This window comes from Loxodonta africana, chromosome 20 (assembly GCF_030014295.1).
Source record: "Loxodonta africana isolate mLoxAfr1 chromosome 20, mLoxAfr1.hap2, whole genome shotgun sequence".
NCBI classification, from domain to species: Eukaryota; Metazoa; Chordata; class Mammalia; order Proboscidea; family Elephantidae; genus Loxodonta; species Loxodonta africana.
This window is the reverse complement of record NC_087361.1, coordinates 36997133-37017740: the sequence shown is the minus strand read 5'-3', so window position 1 is coordinate 37017740 and position 20608 is coordinate 36997133. Positions and strand designations below refer to the sequence as shown.

The 20608-nt window shown below is 38.2% G+C and overlaps 1 protein-coding gene across 6 annotated transcripts in view; it reads right to left on the bottom strand.

Moving 5' to 3' along the window:
* Positions 1–20608, bottom strand: part of LOC100658108 (ATP-binding cassette sub-family C member 2-like) — a 110897-nt gene that overhangs the window by 39076 nt on the left and 51213 nt on the right. For all 6 annotated transcript variants that reach the window (XM_064273098.1, XM_064273101.1, XM_064273097.1 and 3 more), the window contains 4 exons: positions 16727–16903; positions 11722–11889; positions 9730–9892; positions 4069–4144 (listed from right to left, as the gene is read on the bottom strand). In XM_064273098.1, coding sequence (XP_064129168.1) covers positions 4069–4144; positions 9730–9892; positions 11722–11889; positions 16727–16903 — 584 coding nt within the window. The remainder of the gene's footprint in view (positions 1–4068; positions 4145–9729; positions 9893–11721; positions 11890–16726; positions 16904–20608) is intronic.

Below are 20608 nucleotides of genomic sequence, written 5' to 3'. Positions count from 1 at the left end.
ATTCAGTAGATTCTGACTCTTAATGACCTTACTGGACAGAGTAGAGCTGCCCCAGAAGGTCTTCCAGGCTGTAATATTTACAGAAGCAGCTCTCCAGTTCTTTGCTCCTGTGGCGTGCTGGGTGGGTTCAAACTGCTGACCTTTAGGCTAGCAGCAGAGCACGTAACCGTTGTGCCACCAGGGATGCTTTACAGGATATATGGAAGGATTAAAGTCGTTAAGAGTAGCTGACGTGAATACCAGAAGAAGGCAATCTAGATACCAAAATAACATTGACAGTCTATCTTATTCAGGGAAGACAATAATAGATATTTAAAGAAATAAAATAATTAAACACGTTCCATACACATTTAGACAAAAATGGAAAATACAGAAACAGTTGAAAATATTTTAGTCCTTATAAGAAAACTGAAATAATGTCATTAAAGTAACAGTAATTTTCAGAAGGAGAGACCCTCAGTCATTACTGGTCTAATTACCTTCCTGTCTACTTTACTCTTGATTGGCAACTTGCCAGTTTTCCCATGAACCCTTCTTCCATAAGGAGGATTTATTGTATTCTATTTCAAAACATCCAATTGTAGAAAGGTTTTAACCACTGAAACATTTCAGTCTGCTTATATCTTCCAATTCCCAACCTATCTTAATTCTGCAGTTACTTCTTGTTGTTAGTTGCCATCAAGTCAACTCTGACTCATGGCGACCCCGTGTGCGCAGAGTAGAACTGCTCCACAGAGCGTTCAAGGCTATGAAAGGCCTCCAGGCCTGTCATCCAAAGCAACCCTGGGTCAGTTCAAATCATCAACCTTTCGGCTGGCAGTTGAGAGCTTAACTGTTCTGCCACCCAGGGACTCCATACTAGATGGAAAAAATTGGGTAAATCTAAGACAGAGAAAATTAGGTTGAAAAATTAGCCATTGAAAACCCAGTGAAGCACAGCTCTACTCTGACATACGTGCATTAGCCATGAAATGGAATCGACTCATCAGCAACTGGGAGACCACAGAGCACATGACTGCCAAAGCATCTATTTAAATGATTTCAGATTTGCCTTTCTTGAAGGTTTTTTTAAAAAATGATATTCTTTTGAATGAAACTTATTAAGTTATGATGGCCAAAAAAAATAAAATACTAAAAGAAATGATGGATTAGAAAACCCTGAGGGCTCTTCCCATCTCTAGTGATCTATTCATCCATTCAACACTAAAAGGTGTGGGTCAGGGTTGTATCACTTCACTATACTTATTCAATCTGTATGCTGAGAAAATAATTTGAGAAACTGGACTATATGAAGAAGAACATGGCATCAGGAGTGGAGGAAGACTCATTAACAACCCGTGATATGCAGAGGATACAACCTTGCTTGCTGAAAGTGAAGAGGACTTGAAACATTTACTGATGAAGATCAAAGACTACAGCCTTCAGTATGGATTGTACCTTGACATAAAATAAAAATCTTCACAAGCGGACCAATAAGCAACATCATGATGAATGGAGAAAATACTGAAGTTGTTAAGGATTTCACTTTACTTGGATCCACAATCAACATCCATGGACGCAGCAGGCAAGAAATCAAAGGACGTATTGCACTGGGCAAATCTGTTGCACAAGACCTCTTTAAAGTATTAAAAAGCAAAGATGTTGCTTTGAGGACTAAGGCGTGCCTGACCCAAGCCATGGTATTTTCAATTGCCTCATAGGCATGTGAAAGCTGGACAGTAAATAAACAAGACTGAAGAAGAATTGATGCCTTCAAATTATGGGTGTTGGTGAAGAGTATTGAATATACCATGGACTGCCAGAAGAATGAACAAATCTGTCTAGGAAGAAGTACAGCCAGAATGCTCCTTAGTATCGAGGATGGTGAAATAAAATCTCACATACTTTGGACATGTTATCAGGAGGCATCAGTCCCTGGAGAAGGACATTATGCTTGGTAAAGTGGAAGGTCAGCAAAAAAGAGGAAGACCCTCAACAAAATGGATTGACACGGTGGCTGCAACAATGGGCTCAAGCATAACAATAATTGTGAGGATGGTACAGGACCTGGCAGTGTTTCAGATAGGGTCACTACGAGTTGAGACCCGCTCGACAGCACCAAACAACAACATGCTTTGTGGGTCATTATAAGGACTTGGGATTTTATTCTGAAATGTGACTCCTTTGGAGGTTTTGAGCAGAAAAGTGCCATATTCTGACTTATAATTCAAAAGGAATCACTCTGGATGCTGTGTTGTAAATAGCCTGGGGGCAAGGATGGCAGCAGGAAGACCTGTACGAAGGCAATAACAATAATCCAGGTGAGAAATGATAGCAATTCGGACAAAGGTGACAACTGTGAAGCTGATGAGGTGATGAGTGGTGGCTGAATTCTGGATTTCTGGATATCTTCTGAAGGTACAGCCAATGGGATTTGATGATAGATTGAATGTGGAGTATGAGACTGTTAGGGATGACTGCAAGGTATTTTTGCCTGAGCGACTGACAGGACAGGGTTGCTATTAGCTGAGATGAGGAAGACTGTGGGGGAAAGGGAGACAGGAGTATGTGTGGTTTGGGAAAATCGGGAGCTCTGTTTTGGACACAAAAGCTCTAAGTGTCATTCAGACATTAAAGAGAAGACAATGAACGGGTCACTTTGTTGTCTAAGTTCAGAGTTTAGAGGAGAGGTCTGGGCTGGAGATACACACTTGAGAGATATTAGTATATAGATATTATTTTAAGCCATGAGACTGGATAACACTAACTACAGATAGAGAAGAGAAGCAGTCCAAGGTCTTTATGATTAACGAAGAACAATTTGGTTGACCCACTGAGTCAGCCAACTGTGGTATCTATACCAAATGGCAACACCCACAACATGTACACATCCTTTGGAATATCCAATCCTTTAAAAAATTAATTCATGATCTATTTTTTTTTTTTTTATTCAAGGCCCGAACTAGAAAATTCCCACTATTGAACCCTCCCATGGTTGCTTCCCTGTAATCTATCCTGTTTCTACATTTTAGCAATTTTGACCAGTGGCTGCTCCCTATATCGCTAGCCTCTTATTTTTCAATCCTCTCATTTCTATGGAAACTCTGGCGGCGTAGTGGTTAAGTGCTATGCCTGCTAACCAAAGGGTCAGCAGTTCGAATCCGCCAGGCACTCCTTGGAAACTCTATGGGGCAGTTCTACTCTGTCCTATAGGTTCGCTATGAGCCGGAATCAACTGGACGGCAGTGGGTTTGGTTTTGGTTTTTCTCGTTTCTGTGAGTTTCCTCTCTAAGCCTCCTATCTGAGCAAGTGCTAGCAATGTACTGGGGAGAAATAACTGATTGGCTAATTTGCTTCAATCACTGCTCATTTTAGTCACCTACAAAAAAAAAAAAAATGAAGCATAGTACAACAAAACCCAATCAGGGTCAAAGTTTTCATAATTTTCTCATAATTTCATTTCTCTCTTTCTCCCTCCTGCCCTCTTGTTTTTCTAAGCAAGTTATTCAGCTCCTTACACCAAGACTGTAAGTCTGGTCACATATCCTGGCCTGATGATCATCCTGGTCCATGACAATTTAGTATTTTCAGGTCTAAAGCCTATTTTCACATCTATAGAGTACATGAACACAATGGGGTGGGACTATCAAGATCAATGTGAGTTTCTGCTACCAAAATTTGACTACAAATTGCTGAGACTAATGAGTACATATTTCTACAACTAAGTCATATATACCCATCTCACGTAAAAATTCAGACACATCCACCTAACTTAGTTTAAAACTGGAAACCACTGAGTACAGTTTATATCCAGTCTCTGGGTGGTACGAATGGTTAAGGCACTTGACTGGTAATCGAAAGGTTGGAGGTTCAAGTCCACCCAGAGGTGCACCAGAAAAAAGTCCTTGTGATCTGCTTCCAAAAAATCAGCCATTGAAAACCCTGTGGAGCCCAAGTCTAATCCGACTCAACAACAACTGTTTTATAATGTATAGATTCCTTTTACATTATGCATTTTAAATGCTAAAAAAAAAAAAGCAATTTATTAGCCCATAAACTCTTCGAGCCTTGTAGACTCCTAATACTCACCTATCTTTTTGCTCCTGGGATTGGTCTTTCGGTGTAGTTCTGGGGTTGGTTACATTGACTCCCTCTAAAACATGAGCTGGAGAGGAAGACAGTGAGCACTTTTATAGCCCCATCAGCAAACAATTAACAAACTAGAGAAAAATACAATGAGTTATTCGAGTTGGAGAGACTTCTATGTGCTGGATCCACGCATACACTAGAAGCTCTTTCCTTTCCCTCATTGTTTCTCCTTCACCCACAATGTTTTGAAATGTCTTAAAAACTGAGACCTATAATGAAAAGCATACAGAGAAATTATGTGAAGATCAGAGAGGGGCACCAACTTGTTGGTGCAAACGCTAAAATATTTTGATGGTAAACACTTCAAAACTAGGCCTATTACTTAAACTCTTTGAATTTGAGACTTCTCACATCTGAAAGGAAATAACCGGACTCAAAGATTCCTAAGGTCTCTTCTAAGAATTCTATGGCCCCTTTTTCCTAGAAGTGGCCATCTAGTCTCTAATGGCAGAATCTGGCTTACCTTAACTACCTCTGTGAAACACGAGGACTCCAAGGCTCAAGAATGAATATGCAGGCTGAAGATGTTTTGACATCTCTGATCTATGGCACATTCTCACATTTATAGCTTCTAATCACAGTATTCACATTTATGTACTTATTTACAGTTTACAGAGTGCTTTCACATGCAGAATATCATTTGAACCCAAAAATAAGCTAATGAGACTAGGTAAACTTACCTGTATTTTGCATGGGAAAAAGTAAAACGCAAGAAAGGATAAATGACTTGTCTAAAATCCTGAGTTGGCAGAGAAAGACAAAGAGAGATTCAAAGAGAGCGAGTAAGTGAGAGAAACGGAGAGCAAGAGACAGCTAGGCCATAAACTCCTGTCTTTCCAGTGTACCTTCCTACATTTAATGTAAGGTTTAAGAGTTTGGTTGGCCTCTGGCATGAAATAAAGGCAGACTGGATACAAATTTTGCCACTTTCCACTTAAACAATCTGTCTTAATTTGATTAAGATACCAAACTGTACCATGTAGCCTCAGAAGGCTTAAGGGAGAATTCAATAAACATAAAACATATAACTATATTGACCTAGTCAATACCCAACAGGTCTTTAATATTATTAGTACACACGAGAGTCAGCCCAGAATAAACTTGTAAATAAGTAAAATGTGTCATTAGTGATCTTACATCTTTCTTGGTGGACACACTTTCCACCTCCTATTGATTATCTTATATAACATTCCATAAGGTGAGACTTCTAGATTTTTCAGAGCTAGTTGGAATCTTAGAGAGTCAATGTGTCCCAATCCAAATTATACTGTAAACTGTACTTTCTACGGTTTACTTTCTGAATTATCTGTTATCAACCCCAGTAGTGAGAGTTAAAACGATAGGAAAGAAGGAAGAGTAGGTAGGTTATAAGCAGTTTTGGAGGAAGAAGGAGATAAAAACTTTCAGTTTCATATCGGCCACTAAGAAAAATAGACTTAGCTCAAATTCTGTTTCATAAACGGGAAGAACCAGAAGAGTTACGTTATTTTTAGGAAAAGTCACATAATCATTCAGTGTCAGGAGCAGAGCCGAGGGCTCCTAACATTTGATCCACTGTTTTTTCCACAAGGCTGTTTTTATTTTACTCTCATTGTAGTATCACCTAAGTTAACAAGAATTTAAACAATGAAAGGATGGTGCACCTCTTAAAGGAATTCTTAAACAGACTCAAGATCGGAGAGGATGAACCATAATAAATGAATGATAGACCATGGGGTGATTTTAGAATTGGGGACCCGGCCATGGACCACACCTCTGAAATCGCACTCTCCTATCAGGCAATCCCTTTCCCCTAAACCTAGCAAAAATGTCCTAAGATGTAATTTGATATTTTCTCACTACTTATGCAAATAAGAAAAAGAAAACCCACACCAAGGCAGGCCTGCTATCAACATCTGTGGGGATCTGTGGGCAAGAATGCAAATGGCGGCCTGCATGCCATATGTCTAATTATTTTAAAGTTATAGATTGAAGTAACAGACTCTTAAATAAGTTCTATTGCCTACCCTGACAACTATACCTTTCCAACCACCTAGAAGGCTAGGTCCAAGTGAGAATTTTTGGACTCCCGAGGGTACCTCTGGGGAACGTGGCAATATCGGGCAAGGTAGTCCCCAGTCAAGTCCCTCGTCCCTGTTCTCTCCTTCTCAAGATCCATTCTGAACCACTAGAGGCCTTGAATACCTGTGGACACCTCAGCCCACATGTCCAGGCTCTGTCCATGCCTCCTTAGCCACTCCTCAGCCCTAGGGGTGGTGTACACCAGAAGAACACCGTGTACTTGGGAGGGCAGACCTGAAGAATGATAGCCCAGGCCCTAGAAGCAGCTTATGTCATTTGGGCAAAGGATTCTGGGATCCCAAGTGCACAGAGTATGGTAAAGAAGTGAGAAGGGAGGGGGAGCAGCAAGGGAACCATGGTGGGCACAGCCTCTTGGCCAGTGAGTCAGCCAGAGGAGATCCAGGACAGGGGACTCTCTACACCGTGGAGCACAGGACTGGGTCACTTTGGCCTAGGTCTAAGGAAAGTACCACAGGACATCACAGTGAAGGCTGAAATACTGCTAGATGAAAAAACAGTTTGCAAACATGATTTTAACACTTTGGTTCAGGTATTGTTCATTCATAAAAACTGAATCAATTTCATAATCAGGTTTGAATCTATTTTTGCCTTGGTCTCTATGATTACTGATGAAGTCACACTATATACAGCAGATGTTGAGATAATTAGGAAAAAAAGTTCAATTTATATTTTTTCTAACTCCGTCATAATATTTCTGATGGTGAGGAATCAAGATCTATTAGTGTCAGCCCAATGTCAAGGATAATACTGTTTTCTACATGCTATAGTGAGGAACCCCCTATATAAGAGAGTGTAAAAACACAGAGAAGGCAGGATTTTTTTTCCCAAAACTGGTAATTTGAACAATAGCAAATTTCACAAGTTTCAAAAGACATTGTTCAAATTTTAAGGTATATAAAATACTGAATTTAAACTTACACAGCATCTGTTTAGGGCTATATTTTATAAAGTAATACAAGCTGTGTTTCATGTGGCCTTTAAAACAAATGGCCAAAAAAAAAAGACATTGACTCCAAGAATTTCAAATGATCCCATTATCTCCTGAGGAGATATACTTCCACTAGAAACAATGGAGTCAGATTCCCATGTTTAATAAATATCTACTGAACACCTCCTATCTGCCTAGCATGGGGCTATCTAGACACCGAGAATAGAGAAATGAAAGACCCTGTTATAGACAGAATTGTGTCCTCCAAAAAGATGCACCTCCTGTGAAGTGGCTGGTAGGTTTGAACCACCGACCTTTCAGTTAGCAGGTGAGTGCTTAACCACTGCACCACTAGGGCTAAAACCAAGCTTATTGCTGTGGAATGAATTCCAACTAATAGTGACTCTATAGGACAGAACAGAACCGTCTCCATTGGGCTTCCAAGGCTGTAAATCTTTTCGGAAGCAGACTGCCACATCTTTCTCCCACTGAGCAGCTGGTGGGTTCGAACTGTCAACTTCCAGTTAGCAGCTGAGCACTTAAACACTGCATCACCAGGGCTCCTGCCCTAATGCCCAGTACCTGTGAAAGTGAACTTAATTGGAAATAGGGTCTTTAGAGATGCCATCAGTAAGTTAGCATGAGGCCATTCTGGAGTAGACGAAAAAAAACAAAACCATCGAATCAATTCCAACTCTAGTGACTCTATAGGATTGGGTAGAACTGCCCCATAAGGTTCCCCTTTTGGTTAGCAACCTGAGCTCTTAACCACTGCACTACTAGGGCTCTGACTGGAGTAGGGTGGGTCCTAAATCAGTATGACTGCTGTCCTTACAAAAAGAGAAGAAACTGGCAGAGAAACACAGAGGAAAGACATCCATGTGAAGATGAAGGCTGCAAATGGAGTAATGCATCTACAAGCTAAGAACACCAAAGACATCCAGGAACCACCAGAAGCTGGATGAGGCAAGGAAGAATCTCTCCTTAGAGCCTTCAGAGACAGCATGGCCCTGCAAACATCTTGATTTCAGACTGATAGCCTCCAAAATAATGAAACAATAAATTTCTGTTGTTTTAAGCCACCTGGTTAGTGGTACTTTGTTACAGCAGCTCTAGGAAACTAATACTGCCCTTATCTTCAGTCTAGGCCTTAGAGTCACTCACAAACTGGGATCTCTCTCCTATACACAAAGCACAAATTATTTAGCTTGATTGAGTAGGCAAGGAATTATCTCCAAAGCTGCTAGTCATTAAAAAAGAGGAGGTAATTCTTTTCTTAAGAATGAATACAGCAATTTGATGCTCAAATATTTTTGGATGCATCTATATAAAATGTATGTAATAAATATGAGGGAGTAAAAAACAATAAGAAATTTAAAAGATAGTACCTAATTAATGCATCATATTTTACGATAGGTCTAAAACAGAAACACGTCAGCATAATTACATTGTTTTGTGTTTTGTTTTTTATTTCATGGCATTAAATAATACACTTCTTTGATCTTATTACAAACTAACTTTATGTTTTCATAACCCTTATATAGGGGAAAGTAAGTTAATGGATAGCAGTTCACATAGAAAATATTGAGACACAACTCTACATTTCTTCCTTTAGACTGAAATTATAAAAGTGTTAACTGGTTTTACAATTATTATCGATGGTGCTCTAAAAAAGTACAAGGCAAGGACCATGATGACTGTCTGTATGAAAAACCATCTACAGCTGTAAAATGAAATGACCCCACATCCCACTTTCAGCAGGCTCAGGACTGATGTTTGTGGAATACAAAGAAAATGCTGGATTTCAAACATTCCTGTGCTCAAATCCTTAGGATAGGATCACACCATTTCACATTCATAAGTATCTCTGAATCTTAATTTAAAATATAAGACTATAACACACACACAAAAAATAAAACCAACTGCTAATTCTTAAAAGTTAGACAAATCTCTCCCCCTTTGCCTTTTCCCAGGTCCTTTTTCTTTTTGTTTCTTTTCATTAATATGTCATATCATCATCACATCTTTAAATTATTATTTGACATGGATTTGTGCCCTAGTTCTTAATTTAAAAATAAGTAGAATATTTAGACATATTAAATCCTAAGCCAAACCCACTGTCACTGAGTGGATTCCAACTCACAGCAACCCTATAGAACAGAGTAGAACCGCCCCTACAGGGTTCCCAGACGGAAGCAGACTACCACATCTTTCTCCCACAGAGCTGACTGCAGACGTCCCGGTTAGCAGCCAAATGCTTTAACCACTGCTCCACCAGGGCCCCTTAGACCTGGGGTGGAGCTTGTGAACCATCTAATCGTTTATTTCATAGATGAAGAACAGACCCTGGGGCATTTAAATTTTGCTTAAAAATCATAAATGAGGTTGATTCCAAATGATTCCAATTCAAACTGATACATCCCAAGGTATTTGTTTCTGTGTTCCAAGGATTCTCGGAGAAAAGAAGGTGCCCAGCCTCTGACTGAAGCAGGATGAATGAGGAAAAACTCATAGTAAGAAAACAGTTACTTAATATAATTTTCAAAATGGGTAAGGCATACTGTACCTTTCATTTCTCCTTGTATTCTTACCTCTTTCTTGTTCATTGGAGATCTGAAGCAGATTACTGAAATTTTTGGTGTTAGACAGCAACTCCTGGTATGTTCCCATTTGTGCTACTCTGCCATTTTCCATTACGACAATAAGATCCATCTGTGGCAGAAGTGTGAGGTTGTGTGTCACTAAAATACGAGTCTGAAAAACAGTGTTTTATTCCTTAGGTTACAGAAAATGGCATACATGATTTATTTTAAAGACAGCTACACTTTTTTTTTTTTGTCTTTACTATTTCAGAGTGTAATTCTTGGTAGGCAGCATCTATATATTTCGTAATGAATGGTGATATGCTGCTAGATGGAAAAACAGTTTGCAAATGCGATTTTAACCCTTTGGTTCAGGTATTCTTCATTCATTAGAATTGAATCAATGTCATAGATATATCTACTTGTTACCCTTATTTACTTTTTTAAATGTACCATACCATTAAAAAAAAAAAAATGTTTGATTCAATTAAAATTTCATTGCCTTTATTTAAAAAATCTTTCCATGTTATTTGATACATGTACTTACACTTATATAAGACCTTTTTACATTGGGTACATCTGGGCAAGTATAGATGTCTGCATTTTATTTACTTCGATATGTATTTTATAATTTTTATACATTTATTTAATTTTTTCTTTCAGAATGCTGTATATTAATAAATCTATAAACACATATTATGGAGAAAACAGTACAGAATTGGTTTAAAATCTTTGCTGTTCTTAAGTTGAGCAACCTTTAACAAGTCACTCCGAGCCTGGACTTCCTTAATACGTAAAACGGGAATAATGATAATATTTACCTCAGAGACTTGTTATAAGAGCTAAATGAACTAATGTGAAGTGTCAAACATGAATGCACTTGAAAAATAGTAACCACTTTCCCCTTGGTCTCTTCATAAAACAGTTAAAACGTTATGGTCACTATTAAAAATTAACCATGTTAATAATTCCAAATTTTAAGAAACACAAAATCAATAAAATAATCATATTTTATAAAATTACTGTGTATTACAATACCATTTTATTTAAAATAATCTACTAAACTAAAAGCTACTCATTTTGAAATATTTAATACCTTAAAAGTACAGTGCTAGTTATGAGGTAACAATTATATAAATTGTCACCAGAGTAAACTTGCAAGTAAAACTTCAAAAATGATTCATTAAGATTTGTCTGCAGAAGAGCAATATAACTACCATTTTTCATGTAGAACTTTGACTGCTTTACTTAAATATACAAAAATAATTGGATTTTAAGCATAGTGCTATGCAGATATTACTTTGATGACTGAAGTGTACCTGACCCAAGTTAGGATCTTTTCAATCACTTCATCTGTACGTGAAAGTTGGACAATGAAAAAAGAAGACCAAAGAAGGATTGATGCATTTGGATTGTGACACTGGCAAAGAATACTGAATATTCCACAGACTGCTGGAAGAATGAATAAATTACTCTTAGAAGAAATACAACCCAAATGCTCCTTAGAAGAAAGGATGGTGAGACTTTGGCTCACTTACTTAGGGCACGTCATCAGGAAAGACCAATGGCTAGAAAAGGGCATCATGTTTGACATAGTAGGAAGAAAAATACAAAACCCGTTGCCGTCGAGTTGACTCTGACTCACAGAGATCCTATAGGACAGAGTAGAACCGCCCCATATGGTTTCCAAGGAGCAACTGGTGGATTCGAACTGCTGACCTTTTGGTTAGCAGCCAAGTTCTTAACCGCTACGCTACCAAGGCTCCAAAAGCAGAGGGGCAGCAAAAACGAGAAAAATCCACAATGAGATGGATTGACACGATGGCCTCGACAACGGCCTCAAACATATCAAAGATGATGGAGATGGCATAGGAACAAAGTTTCGTTCTCTTATGTGCAAAGTCTCCAAGAGTTGGACCCGACTCAAAGGCAGCTAACCACAACAGCTATGCAGATTGGTCCTTCCCCCCAAAATATCCTAAGTGATACCACTATGGTTACCTTATTTTTTAAAATGCCTGAAGGCCCTATCACTTTTTCAAAAAGCTGCTTTCCAACGTGAACATCAACTGCAGACAAAGGATCATCCAAGAGGTAGATGTCGGCTCCACTATAGACAGCTCTGGCCAGGCTTACTCGATGCTTCTGCCCTCCACTTATATTCACACCCTGAAAATGGAGCAAGAGAGAAAACCAAAGCCAGCACATATTGTTGAATTCAAATTGTTATATTCAAATACTCTATTGTAGCATGGATAGACAATCCAAGATTAATGCTCAAACTTTATTCAGGATTCCAAAGACCAATTTCCCAGTGGTACTAATTCATACAAATTAACAGATATAGTTGTTTCTCTTACCCTCAAAAGGAGATGCTAAACATTAAAGGATTTCCAATTTCCTTACTCTGAAAAGTTGTGCCTGTGGAATATTAAACCAAACTTTTGGCTGCCAACCATCTATTGACACTAGTGATTATTTTTAAATTGACACATGGGAAATGGAGAATAATAGCTAAATTACCAAAGCAGTAATCAACACGTCCTATTTTCTTCTAAAGAAAGATTAGTACAAGTCTTGTTGGCAAAAGTACAGCTCTAAGAAGCAGGAACAAGGGACATACATCATGCCATGTGAAAATTAAAGTTGACACGTACAGCCATGTATGGAGAATTATGAGGCCAGATCCAATTTACTTGATTTATTTTATATTGTTTACAGATCTGCTTTAAAAGCTCTCAGTGTAGCAGAGAACTTAGCCAATGACCTGTAATTGTAAAATCCCATTGTGTTTTTGCATTTCTCATCCTATCCTACTCAACAAACATCTCCTGAGTACGACTATATTCTAGATGCTATGCTACCACGTGGGACTCAAAGATTCAAAGATAAATGAAACAGCATACGCCGTGAGGAGGTCATATTTTAGCAGGAGAGACAGGCATAAAATATATATATATGTCTACATATATATATATCTATATAACACAATGTGATACATTAAAATATACAGAAAGCAATGTGTGTATATATATACATACATATGTATGTCTGTGTGAATATATGTATATAACGGTATTTGTATGCAAATAACACGCACCTGCTATGTTTGTTTGTCCACCGTGTCTTCCCCTTACGGTATTTTCATAAGCGCCGTCACGCCAATTTTTTTTTATATGTTGCTGTAAAAAAATTACCACACCGTATTTACAAAAATACCGGCGGGGAGGGGGTCACAGTTGGAAAACAAACATAGAAGGTGTGCATTAGTTGCATAAAAATAAGGTGTGTGTGTGTGTATACAAAACCAGTTGCCATTGGGTCAATTTTGACTCCTGGTGACCCTATGCGTGTCCCAGTAGAATTGTGTTCCATAGGGTTTCCCAGGGTTGATGCTTTCAGAAGAAAATCACCAGGGCTTTCTTCCACGGTGAGTCTGTGTGGACTCAAACTGCTAGCCTTTTCGTTAGCTGCTAAGTGCTTAACCATTTGCACCAACCAGGGATACACACACACATGCACACACACACACACACATATGTGTATGCATGTCTGAGTGCCTATAAAAACCCAGAAAGAAATCAATTCATTCTTAGAAAGGGTAGAGGAAATTGTGGATAATATGACATGAAAGGCATCATAAACGTTTGAAAGGCCAGTAGGTTTACCAAGGGAATGGGATAAGATGGAAAAGGGTGTTCCTCTCTGGGCTACTGGCCATGGCCCTCAATCAAGCTTTTGGCCCTCAATCAAGCTTTTGTTGCTTGATTCTATAACAACATTTTTCTTGGTTCTTTTCTTCATTTGCTGACTCACTGGAACATTTCCTTACACTTTTACTGTGGACTGAAGATTCCCAAAACCATGTTCTTTCTCAGTTGTCTTCTCTGATTCTTTTTCCTTAGTTCCTCAAATGTTAATATCCTCTAAGTTTCCTCCCTGAATTGTTTTCTCTTCATTCTCTCTGCGGGATATAATCAATTTCTACAACATCAAGTGTCACTTATCTTTAGATAGTAATGTACAGGTTAATATGTATTGAGTGCTAACTATGTGCCAAGAATGGTTTTAAATGCTTTACATGTATTAACTCTTTTAACCCTCACAAGAAGGCAATAAAATAAGTATCATTATCATTCCCATTTTACAAATGAAGAGGCTGAGCCATCAAGGGTTTAAGTCGTGCTAGAACCATATTTGTATAGTCTCTTTGTATTTAGCCTTCTAGACTTCTCTTAAACATCTCAAACTCATTAAGTTTACGATAATTTTCTTCCCCAAGGTCTTTCTCTTTTGTTCACTAACTACCAAGTAATTTTTCACCCCTCAGGCTTCCTCATTCCCCTCCTTCAATCCTTCACCAAGCCTGCTGCACTGCAAAAGGATGTGATTAAGAGCTCAGGAGTCCACCACTGCGAGAGTGGTATTTGAATCCCGTTTTTCAGCAGTTACTCACTGCGTGTCCTTGTTTAAGAGTTACTTAACGTCTCTAAAACTCTGTTTCCTAATCTGAGAAAAAGGATTATAATGTCCCCAAACTCATGGGTTTATTGGGAACATTAAATAATGAGTGTAAAACATTTAGCACAAATCCAACACTGAGTACATACACAATCAATTAGTCATTATCACCCAATCCCTCCTCTCTCTGATCCATATTCTACCTTGTCATCACTTATCCTATGTTACCACCTTGGTTAAAAACCTCAGAAATCCACATCTTTCATCTCCAATCACCCAGCCAAAACCAAACCAAACCGATTGCCATCGAGTTAATTCTGATTCATAAAGAGACCCTACGGGACAAAGTAGACCTGCCTTGCAAGGTTTCCAAGGAGCAGCTGGTGGATCCTAACTGCCAACCTTTTGGTTAGCAGCCAAGCTTTTAACCACTGTACCACCAGGGCTCCCAATCACCCACAGGCAATGACAAATCCCTGAGTATAAATCTAAGACACTTATATTCCGGTACTGACTTGCCTTTTCAGCCATTCTCCCAATGCTGCCCTCAAGTGACCGTGGCCCTGCCAGCCACACTAAACTTGCCCAGTCATAACTGGGCAGAAGCTGCCTGCTCTGCATGGGAACCCATATTCTCCCTTTCAACCCAAAGGTTGTTGTTGTTAGGTGCTGTTGATTCCAACTCATAGTGACCCCATGTAACAGAGTAAAGCTGCCCCATAGGGTTTGCTAGGCTGTAATATTTTTTAGATATTAAGACAACTAATTAGCAATCATCAACAGAGGTCCACTAGAATGTAAATCCCATGAAGGTTCCCTATTGTGTACTCCATAGCAGAATATAGGCACATAATAAATTCATAAATGTATGTGGTCAACTGAAGAATGTCAAAGGAAAAGTTGAGTAAAAGTAAGGGAAATGCTACGTTTGTTATCTTGGTTGTCTCATAAACAACTGTAAGACTCCTTCTGAGATATTCAAGTGCACATTTATTTTAAAGGTCATCATCAGAATGTGGGAAATTTAGTTATGAAAAGCAGAAATTATAAATGGCAATAGCATTTCATGCCAATAGTTAGCTTATATTAAATCTACACTTCCTATTTTGGATTTTTCTTTCCTTTTTAAATTCTTAATAGGTACATACAACTAGATATTTTGTATTAGTAAAGATTGTGTTTTATCAGCATAATGATCAAAATGCCTTCACAACTTTTAAGAAGTCACATTTCTGCATGATTTTAACTAGCACTATTTTGTGTAGGTGACTGAATATCCTGGGGCGGCAGGCGGGGAGGCGGGCAGACAAAACAGCTGTTGGAAAGACATTCATTCTATTTAATACTTTTGAGAAAATGTATCTGTAAAATAACAAATTATGAATGAAGCTGATGGAATTCTACTTAAAGGATGAATTATGATTCATCCTAGTCTTTAAATATTTTCACCTTCTATAATTTTGTTATATAATATACTTGATTTCCCATTTTATATAATGGAGCCCTGGTGGCCCGGTGGTTAACAGCTTGGCTGCTAACCAAAAGGTTGGCAGTTCAAATCTACCAGCTGCTCCCTGGAAACCGTATGGGGTAGTTCCACTCTGTCTCACAGGGTTGCTGTGGGGTAGTTCCACTCTGTCTCACAGGGTTGCTATGAGTTGGTATCAACTCAACAGCAAAGGATTTAGTTTTTGTTTGTTTATGATTCTGTTACATAATATATTTTATTTCTCATTTTATATAACAACTACAAAAAGAAGCTAAGAATAAAAATGCCTCACAACGGTATGCTAACTCTCGTTTCAGAAATTCAAAGCACTCAGTAAAGATTATTCATCTTCATAACACACATGAATGGTAGGCAGAGCCTGCTTTTGCATTCATATTCAATTAATGGAGATTTTTGTTGTGGGTTGGGGATAATCCCTCAGGGGTCACACTTCAGCTCACAATTTTTTTTTTTTCTCCAAACCACTGCTCAGAGTAATGAATACTCATTACAAAAATGAGAATAATACAGAATAAAGAAGAAGATGATTGGGAAACACATTCTCCTTAAATAGGAATAAGCAAACATGAAATAAGCATGAACGACAGCATCCTCAAAGAGCCTGTTTAGAGCCTAGCCTTCAGTGCCACCATGGGAACTGGTACCCAAGCCCACTTGCTACTCTTGCAGGCTTAGCTTGGTGCACAAAGATGCAGGAAAAAGACAACTATGATCCACTCATTAGGAAGTGAAAAGCATTGTGCCAGCAACTAGAATAAAATGTGATGCAATCCAATTGGTAGGCTTTTATTCACTGATGTGAATATTAACAGAATTTCCTACTAATCTTTCATCTGTTTTCCAGACAGCCAGTTATAAAAAATTATTTGACCTTAATATTGTGCCATCTGTTTCACAGGAATTCTACAATGAATTTTTTTTCTAAAATTATAGTTGCCTAGCTCTTCAAGATATCAGCAAAAAGGCTATAAACATTTTATTAGCACAGCTGAGTGACATTTCCTTTCTGTATGTGACAAAATATCTTTTCCTCACTCTTTCTCCAATCTCCGTTTGATCTCCATTTGGTAACTGCTCCAAATCTGGAATGAGGGCACAGGCTTCCAAGACTCGCTCATAAAATGGCTTCTGCATGACAGAGCCAAAGAGAATGTTTTCTTGCAAAATGCAATTCTGAATCCAGGCCTGCTGGGAAACATAAGCCACGGAGCCCTAAAACAGAAAGAAGCAAAAAAATACTGTATCAAGAGAAAAGAAAAGGTTGCATGCAGCACACTAAAGGAAGATACTTAGCCTATGGTTTTGCCTCCTTTAACTTTAAAATAAAAATTTTTAAACAGTAAGTTATTTCTTCAGTGTCAATAATATAGCACATGATATCTTGTTTTAATATGATCTTACATATTTTTATTTACAGTTCCCCTCAAATGAGTTACTTTATATCTCTTGTGTATTTCCCCATAGTTTCTATCAAAATTATCTCTGGATTCTCGAGAAGCAGATGTTAGAGTTTGGAGTGTAAGACGTTTACTTGGGACCAAGCCCTATGGAGGAAAACGAGTAAGGAGGATTCCGTAGAGGAAGAAGTCACACTGTAATCCAGACCCAACAAAGCTTTGGCCGAGAGAGAGGGAGACAGAGAGACAGAGAGAGAGAGAGAGCTGTGAAGGACTACCGCCCATGGAGTTTCAAAGTTTTCCTGGCTGAACCAGCTTGACCTTTAAGGGAGCTCTCTGCAGTTGAGGCCAACCCTGAGGAAGCTGCTGTATTTCCTGCAGCCGGGAAATAGAATAAAAGCCTTTAAGGAAGGAGATAAGGGTGGCACATATCCTTCTCTTCCACATTATCACTGCTCCCAATTTTATTTTTGATGATTTTATGGCTTAAAATGATTCCTAAAAATCTGACAGTCTGCTGCAGAAAATATCCTCTTAACTAGCCATTCTTTTCTTGAAAAGAAACCTACCCATATTGAGTATGTGAACTAGATGCTTACCTTTCAAACTGCCCATGGACTCTACCCAAACATCGATTTTGAAATATTTTGACTACTGCACACTCTACTTTAAATGCCTAAAGTGTTTTCTGCGGTAGACGTGTGTTTAACCAAGAGCCTTTTGATCTCTACCAACTACTTTAAAAATCAAAGATTAACTTTTACTTCTTCTTTGTTGAGTATGTAAGACATATAATATCCTTTGAACAAAAACGATATAATTCTGATCTGACCTGATCTTGAACACAGAAGTAATCGCTCTTGAATTGCCTTGTGAAGTGAATAACCTTTGATTAGAATAATGTATTAAATCATCCCATGGGCGACAGATATTTTGAATACCTCCTGCATATTAGGCGAGTTAAAGAGAACAGAGGACAAAGAACACAGGAGAAAAGAACATGGAAAAATGTCATAAAATATAAGGCAGAAACTAAATACTATATTGGGAGGTATGGACTCAATTTATTGGTATAGGGGTTGAGTAACAATCCATCAGTTTTTCAGAGATGTATATTTGTCCTTCTTTTATAATCATTCTTAGCTGCCCTTCACATACGAATGAAAACATGTTTTTGTTTGTTTCATTGTCCATAATGAAACTACAATAGAAGTTTTGCTAATTGAAAAAACGGCCTCCAAATTTCTGATATGCCATCAAAGAACACTGAATTCCAAACGCTCTGCATGGGCCTTGCCTGGTGTGAGCCTTTGATACTAAGAAGAATGGAGAGAGCACTTAGGGAGAATAGGAGGTCTTAGAAAGAAAGCTTAGAGAGAATGGGTGCAGGAGGACAAGGCTGTCTTAGAGTTTGACCATTGTGATACAAGCCTCAAAAGAATGTTCATCTGAAATTATGAAGAAATGGAAAGATATAGACAAAAGCCCTGTGTTAACTCTAAATGTTAAATTGGTCATGTCATTTTTATGGTTATTATTACTCCAGCTAGAAATAATTAGGATGACAATTATAAATTCAGGATAAATGTGGTTTGGGCAGTAATTCGGAGTGCGGTACCTCAAATCCTGCCCCTGATGCACATAAGTGACCTTCCTGAAGGCCAAAGTGGCCAATTATACAGATAGATCATAGCTGCTTCTGTCTTCTATACCTATAATTTAATATAAACAAAGTGTTCTCCCTGCTTTACCATCAGCAGTGGCATTGTTAGTATTTCTTTCATCACCATGAGCACTTTCTTAATTACAATCACTCAAAGGTATCAGAAATAATCTTTAAATCTAACCATGAGAGCCTGAACAATCATACTGAAGATAACGATAACCATAAATATTCATAGGGAGCGTGTTCTCTGCCAGGAACCAGGCTAGGTCTTTGTACATTATCTTATTCAGTCCACAACCCAGGCTTCTGAGTTCATCACTATTATTAATGCATTAGGCAAAACCTCGAATTGATACAGTTTTTATCTTTATCAACTCCTAATTATCTTTCAAGATCAAATAAAAGGCTACCTCCTCTCTGATTCTCTTCTCAACTTCCTTAAGCAGAATTTGTTTTTTATACTTTGTTTCATTTTTTTTAATACCTGTTTTAAACATTTGTCAAAACTTTTCTTAGTATCTCCCTCACTACACATGTACTCCATAAACGTAGGGGTACATCTTATTCGTGTTCATTTCCTTGGTAACTAAGTGTTAGGCAGTAATTGCTTGGTGAAAATAGATGAATAGGCTAAATGAAAATACCACTAATATGACACTTTTTATTTTTGTAAAGGACACTCACTGGTCTAAGAAAAGCTAAAGTCGTCTTGAACTACAGAGAAACGACTGATTGCAATTATAATGAAGAACATCAGGATATAAAGATAGTGTAATTAAGGTTAAAAAGTATAATTTTATCCAAAAAAAGCTCTAGCAATCACATTTGATCCTAAAGTGCATAATAATAATGCTGAGGGAGAGGAATAATAAAAATAAATCATTAGAGGCCTGGAATCAGGAGAGATACGATACAAGGAAAGTATTATTGCGATACAAGGAAAAATAAAAGGAGTTAGAGCTGATTTTCTTAGAGAAGAAAAAAAAGAAAGACTAAAGGTGAAGGAACTGGTCTCAGATACTTAGAGCTTCTCTGTCTTGTCAGAGACAGGAAGGAGGGATTGGGTTGGTGTTTACCTCAGAGTTAGCTAAAGCAGCTGCCATCAAGTTGACTCTGACTCACGGTGACCCCCATGTATGTCAGAGTAGAACTGTGCTCCACAGGGTTTTCAATAGGTGATTTTTCAGAAGTAGATTGCCAGGCCTACTCAAACCTCTAAGCTTTCATTTAGCAGCCAAGGAAGTAACAGTTCGCACCACCCAGGGTTAGCTGGGTCTAATGAAAAACTTACTGACTAGTCTAAAGTTTCAACAAAGAAACAGCTGGTTCAAAACTTGTTGACTTCTTATTCCTATACCCAAAACCAAACCCAGTGCCATCGAGTCGATTCTGACTCATAGCGACCCTATAGGATAGAGCAGAACTGCCCCATAGAGTTTCCAAGGAGTGCCTGGAGGATTTGAACTGCCGACCCTTTGGTTAGCAGCCATAGCACTTAACCACTACGCCACCAGGCTTTCCCTTATTCCTATAAAAAAAAAAATAGATCTTTAAAAATAGAACAAATGGTTGGGAGTAGGCTCCCCTAATGTCCAAAGGCTGAATGTGAAAGGTAAGCTATAAATATTAATATTTTTGAGGGTTCTTTTAGGTCAAAGATCCTACTCGTGAATGCTATATAACTTCTTAGAGATGAAATGACCATAATTACTGAAGGAATCCTGCAGTGAATAACAATTAGAAACCTAATCAAATTACATTATAAATCACATCTGTTTCTGTGTAATTGGTTGCAATTCAGTTAATATCATCAAACAATTACCATAAGCATTCATAAATGATTTGTTGAAGTAT